Raw genomic sequence first — 26,301 nt, 5'->3', positions numbered from 1 at the left:
AGTCAGTAGCCCAGTGGACTTGGGATCGCAGAGAAGCGTGTCTGTCTTCTCGTGACTCTCTTGCAGCCGCAACTCGATTGTCTCAGTTTTTCCATCGTCAACGATTCACCTCGTGCACGCGGGTCTTTGTTTCCCATCGTGGACTGGAGTTGCGGTGACGCGTGCAGAGACTATGAAATGAATGTCCCCTGAGTAGTTCTCCGTCCTTTCCATTTTTCATTGTCTCTTCTTTCTCACAGACTTGTGCTGTTCCCCTTTCCAGTGACCTGCTAGAGAAAGACGTATCTCGTTCAACCGACCGCAATCATGAGCTCCCACCCCTCCTGGCTTTCTGCCTTCTTGCTCGGCCTGCTGGTCGCTGCTGGCTTTGTCGACGCAACGCTCTCTGTGGCAGACAGTCCTGTTGCTGTTGCTGCTGCTGCTGCTGCCGCCGCCGAGAACCAGATTCACTTCAATGCCACCAACCCAGCCGACGAGAGTCCGACAGATAAATTGAATGATCGAGCTACCAACGGCGTGAGTTCCCCTGCCCTCCCTCCCTTGACTCGCTTCCAAACCCACCCACCTTTCCCAAAAAAGTCCCCAGAGTGCCACTGCCTGACTGTCGTCGCCAGATCTACATCTGCCAATACCCACAATGAAGGCACGTGTTTCTGGACCGCCATTGACCCGTCATCCTACAATCAATGCGCCATCATCACCTCCCATGGCGGCTGGGCTTCGCTGGGGCCTGACCCAGGCGTCAAAGTCGATCTCTATCGGTAAGCGTGCACCCTGGACACCCACCCATCCACCCACCATATGGCCCTGCTGTAGCTGTCAGGATCTGTATCTGTATCTGGGACGAGAGCTAACTCCGGCGATGATGTTGTGTGTGTATCATCTAGGGACACCGCGTGTCAGCAGCCGTTCTGGACCGGCCTGGTCTATCCCGGCGCCGACGACGTGCCGACTCAAGTGGCGGCTCGAGGCCTCCCGGCAGTGACAGGAGACGTGTTTGGAGCAGTCTTCAGAGCACCGTGAGGAGGAGACTCTTGATGGTCATTATCATTACCAAGAGTTCCAGAGATTATGAGCAGAGTCGTCACTGGTGGTGAACTGATGGGTGCCATCGTAATCGAATAGCGAGCGGTACGGAGGATTCTTTGGCCCCTGCGACGCGCTGTAGACGCCGGAGACGCGTCTGCAAAAGGTGTGGTGTCTCTCAATGGAAATAATATGTAATCCCCAATCAATCAGTCTTCTTTCTTTCTTCCTTCTCACCCTCTCTGTGCTCCTCATCAACTACGCCGAGACCAAGAATGCCCTCCTCTCCCGCCATCCAGCAATCCCTCAGCAGCCTCCTCCCCACCCACGCCGCCAACCCGCCCGCGCCGCTCGTCCACCTGTGCGAATCCCTGCTCGCCCAATCCCGCCAGCGTGCCTCGCACCTGAAACCCGACGAGGAGATTGCCCGCGCCTACGCGTGCTGCGAGATCGCCTGTACCCGGTTGCGAGTCAAGTGTCGGCTGCCCGCGGTCAAGACGGGAGGAGCGCCCTGCAAGCCGGCCGTGTACAAGAAGCTGGTGGCCTTTCTGGAGAGGGTGTTGGACGGAGATGGCACTGCGACAGCGACTACAACTACACCGACGGCGACGCCCAAGTCGACGCCCGGAGGAGGGAGGAAGAGGACGGCAGACGGCTCAGTCAAGCGGACGATGACCGTGGAGAGTGAACCGGGCACGCCGTCCAAGTCGTCGACAGGCCGAAAGAATGAGTTTCGGGGCACGATCAAGGCGAGCGCGAAGAAAACCACCAGCCAGGGCGAGAACGACGGCCAAGCACCAGACTACACGATGCCCTCAATCCGCAAACTCTGCAAGACCTTCTCGACTCCACTGCTCGCGCCGCACGTCTACACCGGCACCTGCGTCGTGCTGAAACTGAGTGGTCTGTGGCCGCCGGCGGACGAAGACGCCGCCCACGTCGAGACGTCCCTCCAAGAGACCGTGACGGGTCTCGTGATAGCCCTCTATCTCATGACCCTGACGCGCATGCAGACCGCCGCTATGACCACGTCCGTGTACAAGTCGACGTGCGCCCGGGCCGTGCAGGTCCTGGGGTATCAGCCCGGCACGAAGGGGGTCGAGGCGTGGATCCGGCGCATCAACCGCGAGGGATTCTGTCGGGGTCAGGACTGGTGGGCCAGCGTGCCGGAGAGGGTGTTTGACTTTGATCCGAGTGCCAATTCCGGTGCAAGTCATCAGTTTGATAGAGATGAAGACGACGATTACGAGGAGGAGGAAAAGGAAGAAGAAGACGAAGAAGACGAAGATCCGATCCTGTCGGGAAGGAGGAGACGGAACGCATCCTCCACAGATCCCGTGCGAGGAGGCATGGAGCACGAAGACGACGACCCCGAGGACGTCCTGCTCCCGGGCCTGGCGACCATGATGCACGACGCCCTCGATCTGCTCGACGCCGAGCGGACGCGCGACTTTGAGGCCTGGAAGAAGCAGTTCCTGCGTCGGCTGGAGAGGGCGGACAAGACGGACGACCACGACGCCGCTGCGGGACCCAGTGGTGGTGGTGGTGGTGGTCTTAGTACTCGTAGTGGTGCCGTTCCTATTACTGTGGAATGAATGAATGAATGAACCGATCCAGGTATATGACTCAAATGGGGCGAGGTATGAATGAATGAATGAATGAAAGAATGACCAGATGGATGGATGGATGGATGATCAAGCCTCTCTCTCTCTCTCGTCCACTCTGCACTTTTCTTCAGGCTGATTTGGTTGGTTGGCGACTTTACAATTAATCAATCAATCGCTGTTCCTTGTGTGTGTGTGTGTGTGTGTGTGTGTGCGCCATCAACTATGCAATCATGAAATCTCCTTCCCTTCCCTTCTTTCTCTCCCTGTCTCTGTCTCTGTCCCTGTCCCATCCCATCCACCCAATCCAATCCAATCCAATCCTATCCTATCCTATCCTATCCGTTCTGGCCTGTCTGGCCTTTCATTCCTGCCCTGTCCTGTGTTTCGTTGCTTGCTTGCTTGCTTACTTGCTTAGGGGTGGGGGTATCAAATCCTTTTTTTTTTTCCTTCTCTCTTTTGTTTTTTCTGAGGTAATATCCTTCCTGTCCGTCTTGCTTTTGTCTGTTTTATATTCCGATTCTCATCCATCCGCATCCAACCATACATTTCTGTTTCTTGATCTGTCTTGATCTTTCTGTTTGTTGTACATCCCGTGTAATACACACACACACACACACATACACTAGAGGGAGGGGGTGGGGGAACATAGAGCACACTCCAGGGACTGCACGGCAATACAATCCAGTCCAGTCCGCGATTAGGTAGGTAGGTAGGTAGGTGTGCAGATGCTGTGCTGTGCTGTGCTGTGCCCTTTTTTGTTATTTTGTCTTTCTTATTTGGACGTGTCTTTTGCTCGCGGGTTGCTGGTTCAGTAGAAGAACAAGCTTGCCCTCCCTCTCCCTCTCTCCCTCTCACTCACTCACACACCCCGTTCAGCACCAACTCGCCATCATCGGTGTGCTGTCCTGTCTTAAAACCGTCGTCCTCTCCCTCGTCCTCTGCCTCCTCCACGCCCACCTCCTCTCCCACCACCACCGCCGCGGCCGCGATAATGTCCACGACTGCTCCCACCACCACCACCACCTCCTCCTCCTCCGTGTCCATGTTGCCGCGGTCGGTTATGGTACGCATGGAACTCGGCGCTCTCGGGCCGCGGGCCCAGCTGCATCATGGCGTCTCTCTCTTGCTCACTGATGTCGAATTTGTTGTCGATCCCGATCAACGCGCAGTACGCGCTGGTCTGCGGGTTGGTCACCTCGCGCGGCATCTCGGTGGCTGCGACTTGGACACTCGGATCGTAGATCGGCGCCGTCACGCTGAAGTTCTCCGGCACCTGCAGTCTGCCGGGCTTGACCACGTTCTCGGTGATCCATGCCTGCTCCTCGACCACGCGGTCGCGGTAGTACGTCTCCCCCCGATGCGGAGGGACCCGGTCCCGCGGGCTCCCGCCGAGTCGGAGCTCGGGGGCGAAAACACGCTGGATGGCGAGCCATTCGGGGTCGTAGGAGAGTTTGAGGGGCCGCTGGATCTCGTCCTCGGGGGGAGAAGTCATGGATTGGATCTCGAGCAGCTGGAGAAATTCCTGGTACATTTCGCATTTGCCCAGGGCGAGGAAGTAGGTGGTTTTGTTGGCGATACTCTCGGGAAACGGCAGTGGGGGAGAGACTTCGACGGGTTCCTTCTGGGCGAAGGTCTGGGATAGAGCCACAAGCTGCTCTCGTATTTCGTCGGGCACATCGTCATTCCTGCCCACGACCCCGAAATGCCTCTCTGGTGCCGCTTCGGCGTGTGGCTGCTCTGAAACCCCTTCAGCACTTCGGCTGGCAGGCGGATGCGGATCGAATGGCAGTGCGCGCGGGTTCAGGTCCGTCTCAGACGACATCTTGGAAACCTCGGGCGAGTTTTGCGGGCGAATGGCCTCGTGTCGGATAGAAGAGATACCGGGCATTGGGGTGAAGGGTGAGGACTGCCCACTCAGCTGGACACCGCCGTCCTCGCTCGCTTCAGACGGACTCTGAGGCATATCCGATTTCTTCATGCTATCATTGTCGGTGGCTTTGCCTGTTCCAACGGGGATTCGAAAAGGGTTGCTTCGAGGTATAGTGGCGTCTTCGCCGGGTACTGCGGTAGTCTCGTCGTCGCCGTCGTCGTCGTCGTCGTCGCTCATGTCGATATCGATAGCATCTGGGTTGTCCACCTCGGCTTTCGGTGGTCCAGGCAAGCTCGCATTCGCACCGTCCAACCGAAATGCTGCTGCGTCGGGTTGAACTCCGCTGTTAGGCACACCGGGGATGGGAGGACCCGGTGACTCATCTTCTCGGCGCTGTCTCTTAGTCGGTCTCGAGCAGCCGCATCCGTCGAGATTTGGGATGGGGTCCATCTCATCCGGGTTAACCTGGCTTCGCGTTGTCGACACCACGGTACGCTCGAGGCCGTCCCCTTTCCCAATCCTGTTGAACGTCTCCTCGTATGAGTATTGTGGGCCGGACGGGGCACCGGTCCTTTCTTCCTGAAGGCGCTCCGTTTCCCGCTCCTTTAGAATCTTGTCTCTTTCTTGAGCATCTTGTTGTTGCGCAGAGCCATGAAACTGTTGCCACGCTGACACTTGCTGGCGGTCTTCTGGCCGTGGGACGACCTGACTTCCTTGTGATAACGTACCTGAGACTGTTGACAGTGCATCCGTCCCCGCGGTCGCATTGGGCCGAGAGCCTGCCGGTTGGGATGTGTCACTTTTGTCGTGTGAGAACACGGCGGCAAATTTAGTATGGAGATGTGCAGAGAACCAGTACGGCGGCCGCAACCGATCCAAACACTGTCTGGCAGCAACGCTCCCCAATTTCCCGGCAGCGGAATCCGCCTCGAAGTCATGCCTCTTCCGGAAGAGCCATTTGTAGTCTCCGTGATACTCGACACCTTGTGGCCAGTCATGCGAGAGACCGATGTCGACCTGCGAGCGGAGAGATAACAGCTTTCTGACATCCATCTCTCGCACATGGTAGATGCTGTTGATGTCCTCTTGGTTGTAGGGCAGACGCTCGAAATGGGGTTTTCGGTAATCGTAGCCCTTCCAAATCCCCGTCAGCCCGGCGATTCGGAGAGGCCCCAGTCGAACAACGTTGGCAGCCCCGAGGTAGTAGCTGTTCGGCGCGACCCAGCCACCATAATAAAGCTCAAAGAGATGGTTGCTCGCTTCATGGTTGCCGCCGATGAAGACGGTGAGATATGGGGCGGTTCGGACACCACTGTAGTACTCGTGGAAGTCGGCCATGCGTCTGTACTTGACAGGCATGGCCGTGACGTTGAGGTCATGCTGGTTTCTTACTGCCTGATAATGTCCATTAGCCTTGTGAGGACACTCGCATCGGAATACTGACCTGAAAATCACCTCCGATGATCAGCAAGTCAACACCCTCCCAGCCCTTCACGCGACAAGACTCTTCCACAGAAGCGTAGATGGCATGAAGCGTCCCATGACCCTGGAAGTGCAATATTAGCGAGCCATCACCAAACTCCAACGCCACCGCGACACTCACGCAACCCTCGACGGCGACCCTCACGCCTCGTTTCTTCTGCTCTTCAGCTCCCGACATTTTCGCTCCCGATCTACTATCTCGAGGTGATGAAAAAGCGTGCCCAGTGGTTACCGCATTTTCTTTGTGGTCATCCAATGTCCGACCTCTCAAGCCACGGGGATGAAGTTGATGGGGGTGGTTTGCGATCCTACTGAAACATCGCACCCGCGACGGGAAGTTCAACAGCGCTAGAGAGGATGGAAGCGCGAACAGAGGCGCCTTGTGCATTTATTACTTGGATGGTGCGACGGACCAGAGATGAAAGTCGAAGCCAGGAGCAAAATGTCGGACGCCGCCGTCGCCGTTTTGGGCTTGGCAAGCCAGGCCGCTTTTACGCATCGGAAACATCTTGTTTGAACGTTGTGAATGAAATTATCCGTCATTCAATTCTTCATGTCGCTTCATGAAAACATCGGCAGCACCCCTTGCCGAAAGCATTATATCATCAACCATATCGCCGTTACCAGGAAAACTTGTCTCCGACGAGGTCTTCTGACATCTTCCACAGCTTCTCAGCCTCCACGCGCGATACTGCTCGAGGATCGCCATCGTGCGAGATTTGACAGTCCTTCAGATATGCTCCCCACCCCTCTTTGCCATCTTTGATCTCGCTCGGGCCGAGTTTGGGATCCACGGCAGCGACCAGGCTCGTTGCAGCCCCTGCACCCAGGGTTTTGTAGGTAAACTCGCCCTGCCGAGCCCTCGCGGCAATAGCATCTTTCTCTTCCTGTGTTGAGCGCCTCGACAGCTCCGTTGCAATGACTCCGGGATGGAGACCAACACTCAATATGCCATGGGCTTCGTACAACCGTTGTGTAAGTCCGACGCCAAACAGAACATTGGCTGCTTTGCTCTGGTAATATGCCCACACTGGGATGTACGACAGATCAGGCCCGTTGTGGATCCCCCACTGTGCGAGGACTGTGTAGTTTGGCTGTTCTTCCGCAGGTAGATCGGAGGACCTCTTGTTGAAGTTGATGTCGGTCCATCGGATGCCGGTGCATTCGGCTGCAGCGGCGCTCACATTGACCACACGTGTGGCTCCCTTTGGATTGGCCTTTGCGGCTTCGAGGAGCTTTGGCATAATGAGACCAGTGAACAAGAAGTGCCCGATATGATTTGTGGCGAAGGTTAGCTCAATTCCATCCTCAGTGATCGTGTGCTCCCGGACGCCAGCAACGGCGGCGTTATTCACCACAATATCGATACGTGGCACATCGCTCCAGGCGAGGACTTCCTGAGCGGCAGCTCGAACAGCCTTCTGACTGGAGAGTTCCACTATCAGCAGGCGATAATCGACGTCCGGCCATTGTTGCTTGAGCTCATCGCGGCACTCTTGGAGCTTGGTGATGCTACGTCCCGTGATGATCAGGTGGGCGGGAGACTGGGAGGCAAAAGCTTGGGCGGTGGTGAAGCCAATGCCCTTGCGGTTCACTCCAGTAACGAGGATTGTTTTGCCCCGGATTGCTTCAGGAAACGCCTTCGCGACGTCTAACGCCTCGGTATGCTGGTTGTATTCCGGATGGGTCGTTGCAATCATCTTGGCTGGTCAAGCACCGACAATCTCTGACAATGCTCTTATATGCCCGTCTGGTCCGGTCCATCACCATTACTTATAGGTCTATCTTCTGTCCTGGTCACAGCCAGAGTGCCCTGGTCACAAAGTACCAAGTCGATATTGGGCAAGGGGGTACCCGCTATCTCCTAACTCCGGCATCTGGGCTCGCGTGGTTTGTCCTCCTTTGGGAAGTCCAATGGACTCTTGCTCGATATAAGTTTTCCGTTTTGGTCGGTTGCCTGGTTACTTTTTCGTCAGACTCGTCAAATTAATGATAGGCTGAAACATGGGTGATTGAGATTTCCCAATATTCGACTTTTCAGCTAAGTCTGCGTGCAAAGGCAGAGGAAGACGGAAGCTGAGCTCTGGCCCCGGTGTTTCGCACTGGGAAGTTCGCTGGTGCAATGTTCGGGCGTTGCTCATCCTTATCATTCGCACCGCAGTGGCTCGCTCCATTTGTCAGACTTTGCCCCTGTTTGGTATTGGGAAGTCAACAACATACCTCACGCTGCTGGTGAGTTCAGAGATCAAAGGGTGCCGCGTCGTCGGAGCATGTTCGTGCGCATAAGAGCATATCAATCTCAAGGCAGAGCTCTGCAATCCTTGTCTGTAACTGGTGGATCTCTGCCTCTCTGCGTGTAAAATCCTTGAGCATCGTTTCGTGTTCGGCCTGGAATGCCTCGAGCCGTTGCTCAAGCCCCTTTATGTGGCTCTGTTTGCGCGCACGGAATGCCTGCTGCGAGACACGATTCTGAGCACGACGCCGCTCCTGGAGCACCAGTTGTTCATGGTCAACCTTTGGAGGCCCCGTGGATGTCGTGTTTGCTTTTGGACTTACCAATTTGGTCCGAGCTTGTAGTTCCTCCACCGATTTGTCCCCTGGGGTTTGAGCACCAGGGGCCACCGACCTTGACCCACTTCCGTCGACAGTAATTCGAAGTGAATGCTGCAGGGGCGTACTCGGTGGAATCCCAGCGTCTATTGGAGTCCCCTCCCAGTTGGATCCAGCCCATGCTTGTGGATACTGGAGCACGAATCAGCACATTGCCAGTGACAAGACTGGGGCAAATCGGGAAATGCACAGACCAGGTTAGGTGAATAAACGGCCTGGTTTCGGCTCTGTGATGCAGGGACAACCTGCAAGCCGTTCTCGTCGTCCCCCCAAGACATGCCAACCGCCAGAACGGACGAGTAGTGGGCACAGCCGCTCCATGGCTCTGAGCTATTCACGCCCCCCTCGGCAGCGACCAGACCAGAACGGCTTTGGGGCTGCATCTGTGCAGACATATCATGGGAGGAATACATTATACACTTTACATACAAACTTGGAGCTTCCGAAGCATCGAACCCTGGACTCGGTTGGCGACACGCTTGATGACGATGCAGGGAGGGAGACGCTGGGGTTTATATATCGCCACCCACGGCGACGGCCGGGCCTCGCGTGAGGGCCAAAGTATAACTGCAGCATGGCTCTTTCAGGCGACATTTGAGCGTTCTGCAGCCAAGTGGGATGGACCATGCTGATGTGGTGGCGTCATGCTGCTCGGTCATGGTGCATCTAGCCGCTAAGAGCAGGTACATAGGAAGGAAAACACCACGCACACACAAACACCCACATATACACGCCATTAGGCAGTGTGAGTTGCGGCCTTATCAGGATATAGACATTTAAGGAAGATCGGGAGGGGCATCGATACATGCCTGATCGAGCTAAGCTGAGAATTGGCTCACAACTCGTGCGAAGTAGGTCACCTGTTCCGGGGGGGGGAGTGGTTTACTCATATGGGGGAAAGGGGCTTGAGGAACCCGAGATCCGGGGTCGCCAAAGAAATCGGGTGTACGTGCCAGTCAGTCAGCAAGGCTGATGTCGCTAACTAAGCGTCGACGGTGTGAATACATACTACTTACTACTGGCTCGCAGTGCTTGCGTCAAATACGATGCAGCGGACTTGTTCTCCGATGAGCAAGCGTCATTGTTTTTTTCCTGTGCGCTTGACCGTTTCGTGGGCCCCAACTCAATGGGGAAGGAAGACCTCACTAGCCCGTCAAACTTCAGGCCTCCCACACCGCCATCCGAACCCGATTAGGTTACAGCCGAATAGGGTCGTCGCTCTTTTTGGACGTATTCAGTATCTGGTTGCTTCCAGGCGTTAGTGCCCTTTGTCGGCTGCACGAGCCACAGCAGAACAGCGTATACTATTCGTCTCGATCACTGATGGCAGCGTTTGATTTGCCAGCACACCGACGGTGGCGCCTAAAAAGAGTAATTGACGTATTGTTCCTAGCACATGATCTCTCCCACAAATGGACGGACTGGACCGGTGTAACGCAGCAGATTATGCTAACTTCATTCGTCATTGCATTCGAAAACGTCATTGGTAAGTAAAAGGCTCGGACGCCGTAGGATATATGGATGGTGGTCTTCTTATCAAGCATCTCGAGGCTTCTTTCTTTCCTTTCTCCTCGCCCATCAACCACCAAGTTCCAAAATTTCCGCCCACAGCCTTTTCCCTGCGTCGTCACACGCCCGGTCCAGCCACAGGATGCGCTTTAAAACCGTTTTCTTCAGATCTTCAAACCTCTTGATTCCGAGCTGGGCAGACAGTCTTCCCAGCGCGGCAATAAACCACAGCCGCTCCTCCGGGACGTCTCTGGCGGCGACACCCCCGATGACGAGAATCCACATCAAAAGACGCTGAGCTTGATGTGACGATGACCAGCTGGAGCGCATATCGGACTCTCGAAGTGCAGTTTTAAGTTGTCGAGTTAAGATGGTTATTGGAGCGGTTTGCGCGGGGATCGGGAAGATCACGGTGAGAGAGTATATCAGGATGGCAAGGCGGGTTGGTTCGTAGATGGGTTGTGAACGAGCAGCTGATGGTAAGTCTATGTGTGAGGGTAGGGATAAAAGAGTGTGTTGGATGAGGTTGCGCCGGTCGCACAGACGCGCCAGATCCAGGTCGGGAAGGGCGCCGTCGACAAACATTTCAACGCCGTGTTCGTATCGCTGCATGGCGACCCACACCACGGCAAGGTCAGTCGTGAGTCCCAGGTCAAACAGACTGCTATAGGTAAACTCGTCCCGAAGCTCACTTGGGCGCATGCCCAACATTCCCCAGAGCGTTGCCGTTCGATCGCCGTCGTCGGTCAGCGGCACAAAAGGAAAGACGGGTTGAGTTAATGTCCGGCTGGCCTGAATAACTCCCGAACTGGCGTTGAGAATCAGGTGGTCAGCTAGAGCCGTCAACCAACCAACGAGGCAACCAAAACTCAACTTACTATGATATAATAGCAGCCAGACCAGTGGTCTCGATATTTTTTAGGCCACCCCTCAGTGCGACCAACTGGACCAGGCCAGCCGCATGGACGGGATGGGCGCTGAGAAGGCCATAGACATCCAGCCACTGAAGACTTTTCAACAAAGGGTCAAATACAGGCTGAGTGGCAGGTTGCGTCTGGAAGCGCTGGAGGGTCAAATCCCAGGCGTTTGTAGCCATTGCCAGGACCGAAACTATTACTGCATCGGTTATGGCGTTGTTTGGATCACGAAGGGCCTTGTTGATCAGAGTGATGGTCTCAGCCTCGCAGCGCCGCATATCCCTTTCCAGATGAGTCACGGCAGGGTCGTCCGGGCTGACGGCGCCACCTAAAAGGTTAAGTCTCTTGTGGCTGAGCGCCCCGAACAAGAGTGAGTGCAGCGCAACGGGATCGTTGAGCGCCATTGGGAACCAGCCTTTGATGGCAGCCGATTCGGAGCCACTGAGAGGTCGGGGCGTCAAACCGGGCCAAACGACCTGCAATGCTATGGCACCGCGCAAGGCACCAGTCAGCTACTGTGCGTTCCACCCCTTCATGGGCCACAGCGGCACGAACGAATGAAAAAAATCCACCAGCTTACAATATTCATGACATTGAGATATCAGCGTCGAAGGGAATGTCGAAGGATAGGTCTGGAAGGGGTCCAGTACTGCGGACCCCAACACTTGAACATAAGGACGGCGGGAGGGGCCGGCCGCGGCGGGAGAGAGCCCTTGGTGAAGATGGGACGGGGCGGTGACAGTGAGTCCAGTGTCGTCGTCAACATCGTCGCTCGTGCTGTCCTGATCGACATTGCTTGTGCTGCTTGAACTGTCGGTATCACCCGCCTTTGCCACTTTTACTCGGGAAGGACGACGCTGCGATCGCGACTGAGCCGACTCGGCCGGGGAGAGGGAGTCTGTCCGCGATAATTCCGGTGAGCTTCTCTCACTTGCACTCGCACTCGCACTGGCCCCCGCGGCACTTTTTGTGCCCTCGATCTTCTGCTGGTTTTCCTGGGTCCATCGTCCGATGTGCGAGCGGATCGCCGTCCGAGTCTGCCGCTTTTCGGCCTTGGTCTGGGGTCGTGCATTGACGAACGAGTACCTCTGCGGCGGACTCATCTGCGAGAAGGAAGACCTGGCGGGAACGGACGGGGTGGTGTCAAATGGGTCAGGGTCAAAGTGAGGGTGTGCTCATTCAGATCGACGGTCGTCGTTGGAAAGACCCAGCAAAGACTTTGTCGTCGCCCGTCATCATCATACGAAACTGAATGTAACTGCGGGTCTTTTTCCCCGGCGTCTCGAATGTTCAAGGAGCCACAACTTGGCTGGACCTGCGCGGGGCCGTTTTTGTGTGCCGGGGGAAGACTGGCCGGGTCTTGGCATCAGATTCCCTCGGACATGGTCGCTCCTTTGCTCCTTTGGCCCTTCCGTCCTGCAAGTCACCTATTGTGCTTATTGTCACCGTCACATTGCAAAACCACGTGCCATAGACTCAGCCACTGTGACCTATATATGCCCAATCGAGTCTAATCTGGTGCCGGCGCCACAAGTGCTCTCCTACGATGAACGAAGCTCAAGCAGCCCGCGTGGGATACTTGCAGCGCTCGGCGCGTGTGATCTTCCTCTCTGCGCCATCTACGTCGCGACAACTGTTACGCGAAAGTGTGGAACTTGGTCACCGAAGGCCATCGCATGGCGGTCGTGGGGCAGAGGATACATGCATGACCTGTGGCAACCTGATGCTTCCAGAGTGGACGGTATCTACAAAGATCACAGACAGGAAGGCTCATGCCCCAAAGAAAAAGTCTCGGCAAAAGGTACGATCTCGACGATGTTCATTGTGCTCCCGTGTCATCAAAGACATCGCCACTATGGACTCAAGTCACGCGAGAGAGGCCCAGCAGCTCGTTACCGTCCCTACGAAGCACGGGGAGGAAGTGGTGGCTACTGCACCAGCCGATCCAGTCCTGGCAAAGCCCGTCAAGTTAAGCAGTAAGAAGCGGGCAAGAGCACGAAAAGACCGAGAAGGATTGCAGGCACTCCTGAACAAGAGCATGCAGGCCAAAAGCACCCTCAGTCTGGACTTGATGGATTTGATGAAAAAATAACGCCTGACTCTGAGGAGCCGTTGGAGGCTGATTGCAGGCTCCGGAAATCTCGGGCCTTGCATTAGTGCCCCTCGTTCGTCTTGGCAGACGTCGATCGTTCTGGTCCCTCGAAAAGATTCTGATTCGAGAAGCGTCTTTTTCCGCCTGGCCTTAAGGACGACAACGGGTTGTGAAAACCAATCTTTCAAGAGTTGACAACTGTGACATTTACTCACACGCATATTGAATCGAAGCTTTTTCCACCGAAAACATGGCTGACTCCGATGCTCCCGCGGTCGTCCATGTCGACCCCACCGAGACCGGAGTGTATGAAATAGAGAGTTTATGTATGAACTGTCGCGATGAGGTATGTCCACCGACCAGCATGGCACTTGGAGGGAGTATGCTGACTGACTCTCTCAGGGAATAACTAGAATCCTTCCCATCAAAATTCCGTACTTCAAGGAGATCCTTCTCGAGTCCTTTTCCTGCGATCACTGCGGCTGGAAGAACAACACGGTCAAAAGTGCAGGACAAATACAAGAGAAGGGAGCGAAATTTACTTTCAGACTGGACGATATGGCCGACTTCCAGAGACAGATTGTTCGCGGTGACACGGGTATTTTCCGCATCGAAGACCTGGGTCTGGAGACGCCACCGGCTCCTGGCCAATTCACCAACCTTGAGGGTATGATCACGAAAATAAAAACCGACTTGGAGAGTGATCAACCAGCGAGGAAGGAGGTGAATCCGGGCCTCTATAACTCCCTAGAAACAGTCATTCAAAAGCTGGGGAATATGTTACAAGGGAACAGTTTCCCGTTCACCGTCACGCTCGACGATATCTCGGGTAATTCGTTTATCGAACCCTCTCCAGACGACAAGGGCACCAAATATTCTCGCACTGACTACCTCCGGAGCCACGAACAGAACGTGCAGCTGGGTTTGGTGGTCGATGATGACGCAACCGAAGACACCGGCGGTATGGAAGGCGTCGATATTGTCGACAATGAAGTTTATGAGCTACACGCTGAGTGCCCGGCCTGCGGAAAGCCGTGTACTGTCAACATGAAGAAGACCAATATTCCCCATTTTAAAGAGGTTATCATCATGGCGACGGTCTGTGACCACTGTGGCTTCAGAACGAGTGACGTCAAGACTGGCGGTGCAGTACCGGATAAAGGAAAGCGCATCACGCTGGAAATCAAGACGATTGAGGACATGTCTAGGGATATTTTGAAGTCGGAGTCCTGCGTTTTGAAAAGTCAAGACCTTGGGTTGGAGGTCCAGCCTGGCACACTCGGAGGCCGGTTTACTACGGTCGAGGGACTCCTTACGCAAGTCCGTGACCAGCTTCACAGTCAAATTTTTGATGTGGGAGATGCAGACATTGCGGGAGGAGATTCCATGACAGCAGACACACGGTCGAGGTGGGACAGCTTTTTCGCCAAGCTCGACAACGCCATCGCAGCCAAATTCCCCTATTCCATCACCCTCGAGGATCCATTGGCGAACTCGTTTGTGCAGTTGAATGCGGACCCCGGCAAGGATCCACAGGTCAAGGTCGAGGAGTATGAAAGGACCGAAGAGGAAATGGAGGATCTAGGACTGAAGGATATGAAGACTGAGGGCTACGAGAAAGAAGACGAACAATCATGAGTCATGATGGCTCAAGGCGACATCCATATTTCAGCCGCAGCTGTTTTCCTTCAGGAACACCCGCTTCCTGTTTCGGACCTATACGGCTTCACGGTCTCGTTTTGGGCCGCTGCTTGCAGAGAGTGACGACATTTGCAATCATTGTCACAAGCTGTTCGTTCTCGTATGGCGTGCCTTGTCACGATGGCATTCACGAAGAAACGCAGGACAGTACGATGCAATCCTCTTTCACTATACGCCTTTGGTTTCAGAGCCTACCACAAGGAGTTGGCGGATTTCTCGTGGGCGATTGTGTCGTCTCGGGCTGGGGACGAAAGGAGCCATTGGCAGACCATTGAGATCCTCAAAGTGTCTCATCGGAACAGGCCTTCAACGCAAGAATAGGTCTGTCAATGGCTGTTTGACTTTGTGCCAGGAACCCCGAAGGATGGAGTCGTTGGGAAGCAGAGCTGGCCAAGCGAACAACTGTTGTGGGATGCATTCGAAGGGTTGCCAGAGTATTACGCTACAGGTGTCCAGGGCGATTCATAGGTCACCTGACTCCCCTTTTGCGTCCAGGTGTATCCTGTCGGGGCGTGGTGCAGAGTCGACTTCGTGGACGGTCCGGACACTGAGCAGGGGGATCTGTCAAGGCTACCGGGTAATCCAACCGTCATTGTACAAGCATCACGGCTTGAACTATGTCCAAATAAGCGACACAATTGCTATTTGCGGAAGGTGGTGTGCTGGGAACCGTTTGCCTTGTTGTTGGTCAACTGGGAACCGATGTGTGGCCTTTTCTGTGCGGCGGCATACACGTGTACAGTAGTAGGTAATACCTCGCACGATAGAGATACAGTATACGCGGTTGGCTAGAGTTCTTGGGGCTCAATAGGCCACTGGGCTGTCATGGGGGAGTCACGGGCTCAGCCTAGGCGACGCCTAATTGGTTTTGAGGGAAGTGCGCGCATCTCTCAATTGGGCAATGACTTCATGCTGAACAACTTTTCGCCTGCAACTGCTTCTTTCCTTTCCCCTGCCCGTACTCGTAACCAGGCACTATTCTTTACCAAGTAGAGATTGCTTATTCATGCATCTCACTGAGCTACCAGCCTCAACTGCGTGAACGATTCTGTTGGCGCTCCTGTATCGGCTTCTCCTACCCTCTTGACATCGACCCAGGCATCACCACCATGCCCAGTCGTTCCCGGACAGCAGGCCTTTCATTCCCCAATCTTTAGTTCTTCTGTGAGCACAAGACTCTCGGATCCTTTGGAACATGTCCGATGGCAGTACCCACAAGGTCCAGAGCTCCCGAAAGCCACATCCCACCTTTCACTTCTTGGCCGGCTTGACTTCTGGCGTCTCGAGCGCCGTCCTGCTGCAGCCAGCCGACCTGCTCAAGACTCGAGTCCAGCAATCTCACTCCTCGTCGCTCCTGACGGTCCTTCGATCGATCCTCTCCGGCCCGCACCCCGTGACCAGCCTCTGGCGGGGGACCGTTCCTTCGGCGCTGCGGACGGGCTTCGGATCGGCCCTGTATTTCACCTCTCTCAGCTCTCTGCGCCAGATCCTTGCCAATAACGCCGCACGGGCGACGGGCGATGGAGCGTCCGTCCACAGGAAGAGCAGCTCGGTGCTGCCAAAGCTTTCAAACTTTCAGAATCTCATAACGGGCGCGACCGCGAGGGTGTTTGCTGGGCTCATCATCATGCCGGTGACGGTCATCAAGGTGCGCTACGAATCAGACATGTATTCATACAAGTCTCTGGCCTCTGCAACGAGATCGATCTTTGCGCAGGAAGGCATCAAGGGCTTCTTCTCCGGCTTCGGCGCCACAGCCATCCGTGACGCGCCGTATGCAGGTCTGTACGTGCTCTTCTACGAGGCAAGCAAGACGCATCTGAGTAAGGTTTTTCCGTCCATGGCCGGGAGCCAAGGACCGACGCGTCCTTCGGCATCGACATCGGCGTCGATCAACGCTTCCAGCGGCGTGATTGCAGCGGGACTGGCGACGAGCATCACCAATCCGTTCGACGCCGTGAAAACCAGGTTGCAGTTGATGCCGCACAAGTACGGGAATACGTGGAAAGCAGCGCGGCTGATGTTCCAGGAGGATGGAATCAAGAGCTTCTTCGATGGACTCGCATTGAGAATGGGAAGGAAGGCGATGAGCTCGGCGCTCGCGTGGACGGTGTATGAGGAGCTTATCGGGCGAGCAGAGCGCTTTGTCTCGAGGCACGATGAGGAGAGGGTAGTGGTATGAGAAAGAGTCCAACATCGAAGCCGCCGACTCTATGCACCCACCGACCACCTATCGGGATCACAACGGATCATAATGCTCTTACCTCATGGCAGTTCAGGGGAGATCGCCGTGGCCAATACGGGCTTCTTCTGCTGCTACAGTCTCGTCAACTCAATGTTGCCTCTGGTCATTGGGAAAGCTCTGCATTGGAAGAAGAAGAGATTGTTGCAGTCACTCACCACTCACCACTCACCAACATAAACGTGTGCTATAATGATGTACCATATCCAAAAGCCAGCCAGCCAACAACAAAAATGTGTATATAGTAACTGTATATATCTCCCACCACCAGGCCGGGAACCTGATCATCTTCACTCTTTGTAGCATGCTTGTTCTTGGCCACTATATCCATGTATCCACAACTCGCTGGCCGAAATACCACGACCTCGTACTATGTGATCGACGGACAACGGGAGGAAACGGTGCCTGATATTGGTGTGGAGACAAATAGTAGCTAATGATGGATCTCGCCGATTAAATGCTAAGCTCCCATTAGGTGCCCGTGGCTCGCTCGACCGCCTCCCGCCTCCCCCACGTAATCATATGTGGACGGAGTTACAGTAGCTTCGATAGGGCACGGAGTATCTTTCTACCACCTGATAAACACCCACCTACTGCACATACTGCACGCACCTTGACCGCTTTCCTGTCGCTTTGGTTCATCACTATTATTTGTTGAGAGAGGCTCTGGTGAAGTCCTGCCTGCCCCTCCGGTGACTGACCTCCTTCCCCAGACTCATGCGGCTCTTATTATGAGAGCGCTCTGGCCCTTCAATCCATGCTCGCTCAGGTGGCCCGACCATCCAGGCATGCTGTAGCACGACTATACTTCTTCGATAGCAGCTGCTCCCTCCTGTGTGCGTGGCGGGTCCCGCAACCTTCACGATCGCTGTTGCAGCAGCAGGGGATAGGAGTATGTCGACGACGACGACAGCCACAATTATCGAGAGGCATTGGCACCTCCGCCACTCACCTCCGCCGCTATCTCATATCTGAAGGTCGTACCACCACACCACCACAACCCTCAACGAGCAAGCCCTCTGCCGCAGACTCGAGCTCATCCTCCTCTCCTCCTCCTTCTCCTCCTCCTCCTCCTCCTCCTCCTCCTCCTCCCCCGCTCCACCTATCCCTTCTACCTAGAAACGGGCTACTCGATCTTCGCCAAACGGCCCTCCCGCCCGTTCCCCCCTCCCTTCGTCTCGCTGCCCTCCGGCTCCTTCTCAGACCCTCTCACCACCCACAATCCGTCCTCCGTGTCGCGTGGCGTCCGCCGCCCGACCGTCAACGGGGAACTCGTTCGTGGCATCACCAACGGCGATGACGCGATCATCATCTCCGCAGCTCGCAACTTCGTCGCCGTCAACGACGGCGTGGGTGCCTGGGCGCAGAAAGAGAGGGGCCACGCGGCTCTGTGGAGTCGACTGATCGCGCATTTCTGGGACGTCGAGGTCGAGAAGTCCCTCGCGGGGCCGGAGGGGAAGGACTCGGTGGAATTGGGGAACGTCGACCCCGTCCAGGCCCTGCAGGATGCCTACGACGCGACCAAGAAAGTCACAAAGGGCACGTTGAACAAGGATCGCGACGACGAAGTCTACTCGGAGGCCGACGAGGGGGACCGCCGGCGAGAAGACCAGGAAGATTCTTCTTCCTCCGCTTCTCAAGAAAGCAAGGACGCAAAAGATTCGACGAAGAATGACATTCTGGGAACGACCACGGCCTCTTCGGTGCTCCTCTACTATAAGCCGCCCTCCGGATCACAGACCGAACCCACCCCCGTAATCTTCGCCACAACCCTCGGCGACTGCAAAATCCTCCTCATCCGGCCCTCTCCACCCGCCCCATCGTCGTCCTCTGAAACAGAAAGCAAAGACGGCGCTGGTGGGAGTGACCGCATCCTCTACCGCTCCAAAGAACAATGGCATTGGTTCGACTGTCCCCGCCAGCTGGGCACCAACTCGCCGGACACGCCGCTCCAAAACGCCGTCTGTGACATCCTCGACAACGTCCAGGTGGGTGACGTGGTCGCCGTGCTGAGTGACGGCGTCACCGATAACCTGTGGGAACACGAGATTTGCGACAACATATGCGAGAGCATGGGTCGCTGGAACGGGTGGGCCGATCAGTCGCAGGCTGCCGAGAACCACAGGGAGGAGCAGGAGCGTGAGGAGGCCAAGAAAGACGGCGTCATCTATGTCGCGCGACGGTTGATGAACGCCGCCCGGGAGATCGCCATGGATCCCAACGCCGAGTCGCCGTACATGGAGAGGGCATTCGACGAGGGTATAGCGGCCGAAGGGGGCAAGCTGGACGACATCTCGGTTGTCCTTGGGGTGGTGCGGAAGACAGAGTGAGGATGGATGGATGGATACCAAGTCTCACTCTTCCCCGTGTGGCGTTCGATTATGCTCACCGGCGAAATACGACGACGACGATAAGGCTGGCTGGCTGACCAAAGCGCCCCCGTTCAAGAAGAGATTGAAAAAGGTGGAAACTGGGGAAATACTTCTCCTTTTTTAATTCCACCTTTGCAAAAGGTGAAGCGATACACATAGCAGATGGATGACCTTCGTTGCTTGGGCGGATGAACCAACTCGACAACAATGGGCCACAGTCCACATCCCACAGTTCACAGTCCAATGACCGAAAGAAGATCTGACCCGCGCAGGGAGGGAGCGGAGGGACGAGGAAGGACAGGGAGTCAGTACCAAGGGAGTTGAGTGAGCTGAAATAATTTACTACAAAAAGGGGTCGTCTAGCGTTTACCATGTTTTCCCAGCCATTGAACATTACTTTTATCTCGAGTTTCATGAGTTCGATTGTTATTCCCTTCTTTTCTTTTCTTTTCGAGGGCGCCCGTAAAAGAACACAGTGTTTGGAGATGTGATGTGATCTTTATTCTTTCCTATCTTCCCTCTCGCTCTCTCTCTCTCTCTCTCGCTCTCGCTCTGCTCTTCTCTGCTCGACTCTACTCTGCTCCCCTATCTTACTTTTCCTCCTCCGATCTGCCATGTAACAATATCTCTCCTCGAGCGATCGTGATCTGCCGCCTCTCTCCCGTCCTTTCCTCTCCTCCCGCCCCGGTTCCCAAGTCTAGCTTGTAGTAGTAGTATTGGCACAGCTTTTGCCAGAAAGGAACATACCAGCTCTCCAACCATAGCTGGCTAGACAAGCTCGGATTCGCGATCTATCATTTCGACTTTCCCTGACTGAACCCTTCATGGTGCATATTCGCATGCTCGTCGAGACTTATTCCTCATCCTCATCCTTGTTCGTGGTTGATCCCCATTCACCTCATTCCTGCTAGTCGAAGAAGCAGATCTCACGCCCTAAATCCCTGCCAGATGGTGTAGCCTCATTGGTGAACTTAGGAGTACTGTCTAGAGATGTACGCTGGGCGAGGTTGACTCATGTTGTATCGAATTGCATTGTTTCGTATCAAGAGCAAAAAGAAATGTGGTATCAGTTGTAGATCTGGTTTCCGCCAGTCAAAAGCTGCCCTCGACAGGAGTTACACCCAAAGATGCTCGAGAAATGAAATCAATCCAATCCGTTGTTCTGCACAGGCTGACGCTGAAAACTTTCCTACCGAAAAAGGGTCTCGTGCTGTCGGTCAACCGCTGAACTTGAACCTTGCCGCTTCCAACCTGCCTAATCCTTCACGCGGCGCCACGTTCCGTCGCCGATACGAATTCGTAAAGTCTTGGAGTAACATGCGCACCTTTCGCGCCTCGTTTTGTTGCAGTTTCTCGGAAATGGCTTTCATCAGTTTGTTGGCTTCGGCTGGTTTCAATGTGCCGGTAGGCAACGCCTGTAAAGTTCCTTGAACCCATTGAGCCGCCGCTTGAGGTGCCAAGTTGAACAGAGACAGGACAACACCAGAGGCATCGGGAAAGCAGTCTTCGGGAAAGCTGAACATCATGCCGGTCAAGACCCGATGTACAAGTTCCTGTCCCGTAGAACTCAGCACGTGTCTCACTGCCGCTTGCACCTCTGGCGGGTTTGTGGCCGTTGGTTCACCGTTAGGCCCGTTGAAATTGGAGACCGGTGGTTGCTCAAACCCGAAATCGAGGAAATCTCTCAGAAAGTGCAAGGTGGCTTGAAGTGGTTCCAATGATTGCAGGGTCAGGGCCGTTAGCGATGCATTCACCATCGGGAGAGCAAGGTCCGAAGTAAGGGTCTTTTGAGGATAGAATCGAACAGCATCAGACGCTAGGCGGAAGAAGTCCTCGATCACGTCAGGAAGGTCGACGGGTTGTAGTTCGGCGAGGATCCGGAAGAAGACTGTAGCTTGCTGGGCAAAAAAGCGATAGACATTATCGCTCGTGGCCTCGTCGACGAATTCCGCTCCGTACGAGAACTCTCGAATCACTGCATCGGTTGCCCACAGAAAGCAGCCCTGGCGCGATGCTTCAAAGCCCTCCGCGATACTGGTCGCAAGCGCAGGCAGTAGTGGCGCTGTGGCGGTCCGGTAAGATATAACCATGGACCTCCAGCACTTGCACACCCTCTCCAGTATCGGCATGGATCGGGTAAAGTGCTTTGCAATTTGTGAGAGGGCCGGGAGCACTTCTTGGCAATATTTGACTGCCGGGTTCTCCTGAGACGGGGAAACATAGGGCTGTACCCAATCGAAAAAGACCGTCATGAGCCCCAGGTAGTCAGCCACGGTCTTCTGAGCATTCTCATCATTCGCTTGTGCAGCAAGAGCAACCACCCTCCTCATGACGGGGTCACAGAACATCTTCATTGTCTCATAGACTTTGTCAACGGGTTGCGCCGCAACAACTGCTGCGACTCCTTCCGTTACTTCCTCCTGGCTGGTCGATTTGAGCTTGTCGATAACACTTTCATAGAAGGTGTGGAGTTGTGGGACATGGTCGCCGAGCAAGCTGTGGCAGTCGGTTCCCAAGAACTTGAAGGCCAGCGCTGCGGCCTGTACAACTTCTTGGGAGCTGTGATTAAATCCAGAAATAACATAGTTCAGTTGTGCCTCGAGAGTTTCTGGATGCTGAGCGGTCCATTCAGTGTAACGAGCCAGGGCCATGATGGCTTGGAACTTCAGCTTCTCGTGATCGGGCACCGTGGTAAGCAGAGGAATAACTTGCGGGAGCACAGTATTCTCCTCTGGGCTGACCATTCGACCCATTGCCCTAAGACTGAACAGTGGCGCTTCAAGCTCCTGCCAATGTGGTACGGTTGTGCCCGAGACCCCCGAGGCATACTTTTGTCCCCAGCTTTGTATCAGAGCGTAGGACTTCGTCAGACACAGCGTCACCCCGATAACTTCACAGCAGTCCTTGAGGACATCGCCCATGTTGTGTCGGAAGCTGCGGAACTTGTCCTCTGCCTCTCGATCCCCGTCGAAAAGATCCTTCTCATTGCCATTCTCTGGTGTGGGGAATTCGAGGTGTTTGATCATGACATCCACGAGTTTCGAATAGAGGTCCGCGAGGGTAGCCCGGGCGTGCATATACTTGTTCAGGGTTAGGGACTGCTTGAGTTCGTACCAGAAAATAAACGTGACCGAAATAGCTTCTCGGTCCTTGTCGCGGACACAACATTCGAGAACACATTCGACAAGCTCACGGAAGTCATCGGGCATACGTGCAATGAGTACGACCCAAGCCTCACCAGCCTCTGCGAAGAGTCTAGTGATGCCTTTCATAAGATCGTTGTCTTCCGTGGAAGCTGCTTCTGCAATCATGGGTCTCAGCTTGATGATTCGGGGATAAAGTATTCGGATAACGCTTTGTGATTCGTCGACGTCTCGAGTATCCCTGAACATGGTGCAAAGACAATCCACCGCTGCTTCGAAGGAATCGCTGTCTTGGAGAGCGTCGATGATCTCATTCAACAGGGGCGAGTTCACGACGTCGATCGTGGGGATTTCTCGAAGCCACGATGCGATACAAGAATACAGGTGAGGATTGTGAGCAGCTTGAGCTAGGGAAAAAAAGACGTCAGCGGTTCCAGTCGGACAAGAGGACAGACCCTTACTTGATGACTGCGCGTAGGAGACCAAAAGATTCAAGACCTGAGCGGAGTTGTCCTCTAGGAGTTCCTTGGTCCGATCGGCAAGTTCCTCTTCCTATATTGCAAAATGCTGGATTAGACTGTGATCGGTTGCCAGGGTGGTGTTGCGGCAAGGTCGAGCATCAAATGCTGCGTGGTCGAACATACTGAAATGTTGATCTTGCGGCCTTCTGTGACTTCTTCTGGTAGGATGCGCAGGAAATCGAGCAGACAGTCTCCGCCGTTACTACTGCTGCCAACAGCCGATCCCACTGTTCTCAAGACGTCTTTCCACGTTGTCAACTGTATTGCCAGGATTGCCAGGCATACGCATAATTGCGTCCGAACGGGTCGAGGACCCGAAACATAGAGTTGAAGCAAAGAGAGGAGCGAGTCTCGGAGAGGAGTGAGGGCTTCGGCTGGCAGCTGGTGGAGATCATAGGTAATCTGAGAGGGTCAGAGTTGGACGTGCTACACGGACTGACACTACAGACCTTCCCCTTCAGTGTGGTTGCAGCAAACAGCCTGGCTTCTGCCGGGGCAGACGAGTCTTGTAATATTGCATGAGTGGTGTTCCATGCTTCCAGCTGTTGCCACATGAGCACAAATCTTCATAGATGTGTTGAATTCGCACAGACCGATTTTTGGAATTTCTCCAGGAATTCGTGGGCATTGGTTTTCTCTTCTTTGCCGGCATTGCTCTGCATAGTCACCAGAGCTGAAAGGACTGGCGCATAGCTGCTCGCAGCGTTTGCCTTATCGGCCATGGTGGTTGAGGTCGATGGGTGCGATGAAAATGAGGGGCAGTTTACAGGCGTTTCGGCCGAGCAGCGAAGGGGACGGGTTGGTAGCTCTCATCCAGTGAGAAACTGAATAAAGGATGGACGTGCAAGGGATAGATTCAGAAGATAGGCGCCGTGGCAAAGAGTCGTGGAAGGAGAGGCAGTTGGTGGTGAATCTGCAGAAATCAGATGTTTTGGAAATGACCTCAGTTTCTGATTAGGTTACCAGCCTTGTTCTCCCGCCTCAGCCTTCCTCCGCATTTTCGATTTTCTGTCCTGCGCCAGAACTTCCTTACTCCCTCCATCAAGAAAGCTCTTCCACAAAATTACTCGACAGCTACACGCCTGCGAACCAAGAGTGTTAGAATTTGATGAGTGATCTCTCCGTCCGAACGAACCACTCGCACAATATAACCTTGCGGCGAAAACTGTGCCCACAATGACTGGACGCGGCGGCGGCGGTGGCCGCAAAACTCTTCTTGCGCCTATCCATTTCATATTCAGCCTGTTGCAAAAACGCTCGACGGTCTCCATCTGGCTCTACGAGAATCTGCGCACGCGTATTGAGGGAAAAATAAGGGTGCGCACCCCGATTGGACACTAGGAGATTGTGCGACTGACCGCAGAACAGGGCTTCGACGAGTTTATGAATCTAGTGATTGATGATGCGGTCGAGGTACAATTAGCTACGCGAGACGCCCCGGAAAAGAGAAGGCAGCTTGGTATGATCTGGCTTGAGCTTCATGTGCATGGACGGCTGCTGACGACGTCCAGGACAAATCCTATTGAAAGGCGACAATGTCTCGTTGATCCAGTCTCTAGACTAGAGTGGCCAAGTCTTCAACTTATTCCAATTGCCCAGCACCGAGCGCCATATCTATCAGGCATGATCTCGGGCGGGTGTACCAGGTTGTGCAAGGAGAGCGATGCCGCGAGCGCATCACTCGACATCAGCAACCACTATTTGATCGACCGTCCAGTCATGCTCGTCTGCAGGGATCGTCTCGCCGGGTGGCAGGACTTGTTCGCGAAGGGCAATCCCTACTACAAGAGAGGGTTTAGTTGTAAAGCGGCTGGGAAAACATCGAGGGTCGGCCACTTACCCAAGAGTGGCATTGGCCGTCCACTTTGGCTCCCGCTGAGGGTGTCTTTATATTTGGAGAGGTAGCGGTCATAGAAGCCTTTGCCGTGGCCAAGGCGTCGATGAGAATGATCGAAAGCTACCGCCGGCATGAATATCAGATCCAGACTTGGAGGATCTTGTTGGCCTTCCACAGAGTCGTTCAAGATCCCAATTCCACCAAGAGCATTCCTTCTCCTTCCAACTGAATCCTTGGAAAGCGACGGAATGCCCCAGCCATCAGGGATTAAAGAGTGAAAATCGTCCTTGTCTTGTAGTTGCAGCATGTCCATTACCTTTGACTTTGGGGTTTCCCCTGCATAAAGATACGGGATGAAGACCGACTTCCCGCTGTCAAGGGCGTGCAGAACGATGTCTCGAGTCGACACCTCCCTTCCAGGCATTGATAGAAATATAGCCACTCCTTTTGCATTTTGATAAGCTGGCATACGCAGCACGTGCTCCGTGATGATGGCCGCTTACACCATCAGCGAAAGGTTGATATCCGCAGTACGACGTTCCCTACATTGTCTTTCAATCTCATTCGAGTCGAGTTTCTTCAGCTCCCCTCCGATTCTTTTCCGCAAAGCTGTCTTCTGGTCCTTCAGAGCCATGGTTGTCACAGTCCGCATGGCTTGAAGCGACGACCACGACTTCATCGAGCGAATACCCCAGAGTGACTGCTGCATGCGTGCATTATGAGCTTCTAGATTGAAGTGGCGACTAACGCCTCGTAGTCTTTCAACGAAGATGATACGATGGTAAAAGGTCCAATGCTGTGTGGATTGCAGGCCGAATAGCTGCTAAGAGAAGGTGATTTCACGCCTAGGTCACCCTTCTTTGAGACGTGGGTGATGCTGCCCTATACTCCACCCCGCCTGCCGTCTTGGCATTAAATACCGAGATGACCTTCCTCACCCTCACTTTTACAACTACCCTCACTTTTACAATGCATGGCTTGATAAACTTGTACGGCGGCATCATGGATTCGCTTCAATAGCTTTAGATTCTTAATACAATATCCCTGTGTGGGAGGTGAACAATCCTTGAAAGCGGCGCCGAGTGGGTGAGTGCCCACGTGAGCTCGTCGTCGATTTACCTGTCTTATGCCGCCATGAAGAGCGATTGGCAAAAAGACGCTATTTTTGAAACACTGGTTCTGACAAACCACACCAGCCTCAAAACAAGCTCCGCATGCAAACCCGCAGCCCGAAACCCCTGCACATGCGCCTCAGCCTCCGCGTCAACATCCCCCCAAGGCGAGCCAGCCCTCAAGGGTGAGAATCTCAGATTGAGGTCAGACAGATTGTACCAACAGCCAACGACTGCAGACAGCCGTCCTCTCTTTCTTT

General features: G+C 54.5%; 12 protein-coding genes across 12 annotated transcripts; 6 read left to right on the top strand and 6 right to left on the bottom strand.

The window, feature by feature from the left end:
* Positions 1 to 306: 306 nt before the first annotated feature.
* Positions 307 to 1,023, top strand: AYL99_08006 (hypothetical protein; the record flags this gene model as incomplete). Its single annotated transcript, XM_018839514.1, has 2 exons — positions 307 to 761; positions 888 to 1,023. 2 exons carry the CDS (start codon positions 307 to 309, stop codon positions 1,021 to 1,023), a joined length of 591 nt encoding a protein of 196 aa, XP_018690635.1.
* Positions 1,024 to 1,301: 278 nt separating this feature from the next.
* Positions 1,302 to 2,621, top strand: AYL99_08005 (hypothetical protein; the record flags this gene model as incomplete). The annotated part of the gene is made up of 1 exon (XM_018839513.1): positions 1,302 to 2,621. One exon carries the CDS (start codon positions 1,302 to 1,304, stop codon positions 2,619 to 2,621), a length of 1,320 nt encoding a protein of 439 aa, XP_018690634.1.
* Positions 2,622 to 3,543: 922 nt separating this feature from the next.
* Positions 3,544 to 6,163, bottom strand: AYL99_08004 (hypothetical protein; the record flags this gene model as incomplete). The annotated part of the gene is made up of 3 exons (XM_018839512.1): positions 3,544 to 5,898; positions 5,948 to 6,049; positions 6,107 to 6,163. 3 exons carry the CDS (start codon positions 6,161 to 6,163, stop codon positions 3,544 to 3,546), a joined length of 2,514 nt encoding a protein of 837 aa, XP_018690633.1.
* Positions 6,164 to 6,605: 442 nt separating this feature from the next.
* Positions 6,606 to 7,685, bottom strand: AYL99_08003 (hypothetical protein; the record flags this gene model as incomplete). The annotated part of the gene is made up of 1 exon (XM_018839511.1): positions 6,606 to 7,685. The coding sequence occupies one exon, from the start codon at positions 7,683 to 7,685 to the stop codon at positions 6,606 to 6,608; it is 1,080 nt and encodes a 359-aa protein (XP_018690632.1).
* A 538-nt stretch (positions 7,686 to 8,223) lies between these two features.
* On the bottom strand, positions 8,224 to 8,990 carry AYL99_08002 (hypothetical protein; the record flags this gene model as incomplete). Its single annotated transcript, XM_018839510.1, has 2 exons — positions 8,224 to 8,727; positions 8,790 to 8,990. The coding sequence occupies 2 exons, from the start codon at positions 8,988 to 8,990 to the stop codon at positions 8,224 to 8,226; spliced, it is 705 nt and encodes a 234-aa protein (XP_018690631.1).
* Positions 8,991 to 10,173: 1,183 nt separating this feature from the next.
* Positions 10,174 to 12,124, bottom strand: AYL99_08001 (hypothetical protein; the record flags this gene model as incomplete). Its single annotated transcript, XM_018839509.1, has 3 exons — positions 10,174 to 10,912; positions 10,983 to 11,505; positions 11,602 to 12,124. 3 exons carry the CDS (start codon positions 12,122 to 12,124, stop codon positions 10,174 to 10,176), a joined length of 1,785 nt encoding a protein of 594 aa, XP_018690630.1.
* Positions 12,125 to 12,567: 443 nt separating this feature from the next.
* On the top strand, positions 12,568 to 13,113 carry AYL99_08000 (hypothetical protein; the record flags this gene model as incomplete). The annotated part of the gene is made up of 1 exon (XM_018839508.1): positions 12,568 to 13,113. The coding sequence occupies one exon, from the start codon at positions 12,568 to 12,570 to the stop codon at positions 13,111 to 13,113; it is 546 nt and encodes a 181-aa protein (XP_018690629.1).
* Positions 13,114 to 13,363: 250 nt separating this feature from the next.
* Positions 13,364 to 14,751, top strand: AYL99_07999 (hypothetical protein; the record flags this gene model as incomplete). The annotated part of the gene is made up of 2 exons (XM_018839507.1): positions 13,364 to 13,459; positions 13,516 to 14,751. 2 exons carry the CDS (start codon positions 13,364 to 13,366, stop codon positions 14,749 to 14,751), a joined length of 1,332 nt encoding a protein of 443 aa, XP_018690628.1.
* A 1,258-nt stretch (positions 14,752 to 16,009) lies between these two features.
* On the top strand, positions 16,010 to 19,386 carry AYL99_07998 (hypothetical protein; the record flags this gene model as incomplete). Its single annotated transcript, XM_018839506.1, has 2 exons — positions 16,010 to 16,990; positions 17,947 to 19,386. The coding sequence occupies 2 exons, from the start codon at positions 16,010 to 16,012 to the stop codon at positions 19,384 to 19,386; spliced, it is 2,421 nt and encodes an 806-aa protein (XP_018690627.1).
* A 1,259-nt stretch (positions 19,387 to 20,645) lies between these two features.
* AYL99_07997 (hypothetical protein) lies at positions 20,646 to 23,814 on the bottom strand (the record flags this gene model as incomplete). The annotated part of the gene is made up of 5 exons (XM_018839505.1): positions 20,646 to 22,978; positions 23,033 to 23,123; positions 23,216 to 23,494; positions 23,542 to 23,634; positions 23,686 to 23,814. 5 exons carry the CDS (start codon positions 23,812 to 23,814, stop codon positions 20,646 to 20,648), a joined length of 2,925 nt encoding a protein of 974 aa, XP_018690626.1.
* A 454-nt stretch (positions 23,815 to 24,268) lies between these two features.
* Positions 24,269 to 24,656, top strand: AYL99_07996 (hypothetical protein; the record flags this gene model as incomplete). Its single annotated transcript, XM_018839504.1, has 3 exons — positions 24,269 to 24,409; positions 24,461 to 24,551; positions 24,604 to 24,656. The coding sequence occupies 3 exons, from the start codon at positions 24,269 to 24,271 to the stop codon at positions 24,654 to 24,656; spliced, it is 285 nt and encodes a 94-aa protein (XP_018690625.1).
* A 113-nt stretch (positions 24,657 to 24,769) lies between these two features.
* Positions 24,770 to 25,563, bottom strand: AYL99_07995 (5-formyltetrahydrofolate cyclo-ligase; the record flags this gene model as incomplete). Its single annotated transcript, XM_018839503.1, has 3 exons — positions 24,770 to 24,873; positions 24,933 to 25,427; positions 25,476 to 25,563. The coding sequence occupies 3 exons, from the start codon at positions 25,561 to 25,563 to the stop codon at positions 24,770 to 24,772; spliced, it is 687 nt and encodes a 228-aa protein (XP_018690624.1).
* Positions 25,564 to 26,301: the final 738 nt, after the last annotated feature.

This window comes from Fonsecaea erecta (assembly GCF_001651985.1).
Source record: "Fonsecaea erecta strain CBS 125763 chromosome Unknown Scaff7, whole genome shotgun sequence".
Taxonomy (NCBI): Eukaryota; Fungi; Ascomycota; class Eurotiomycetes; order Chaetothyriales; family Herpotrichiellaceae; genus Fonsecaea; species Fonsecaea erecta.
The sequence above is the reverse complement of the archived record's forward strand: the minus strand, read 5'-3'. Positions and strand labels throughout refer to the sequence as shown.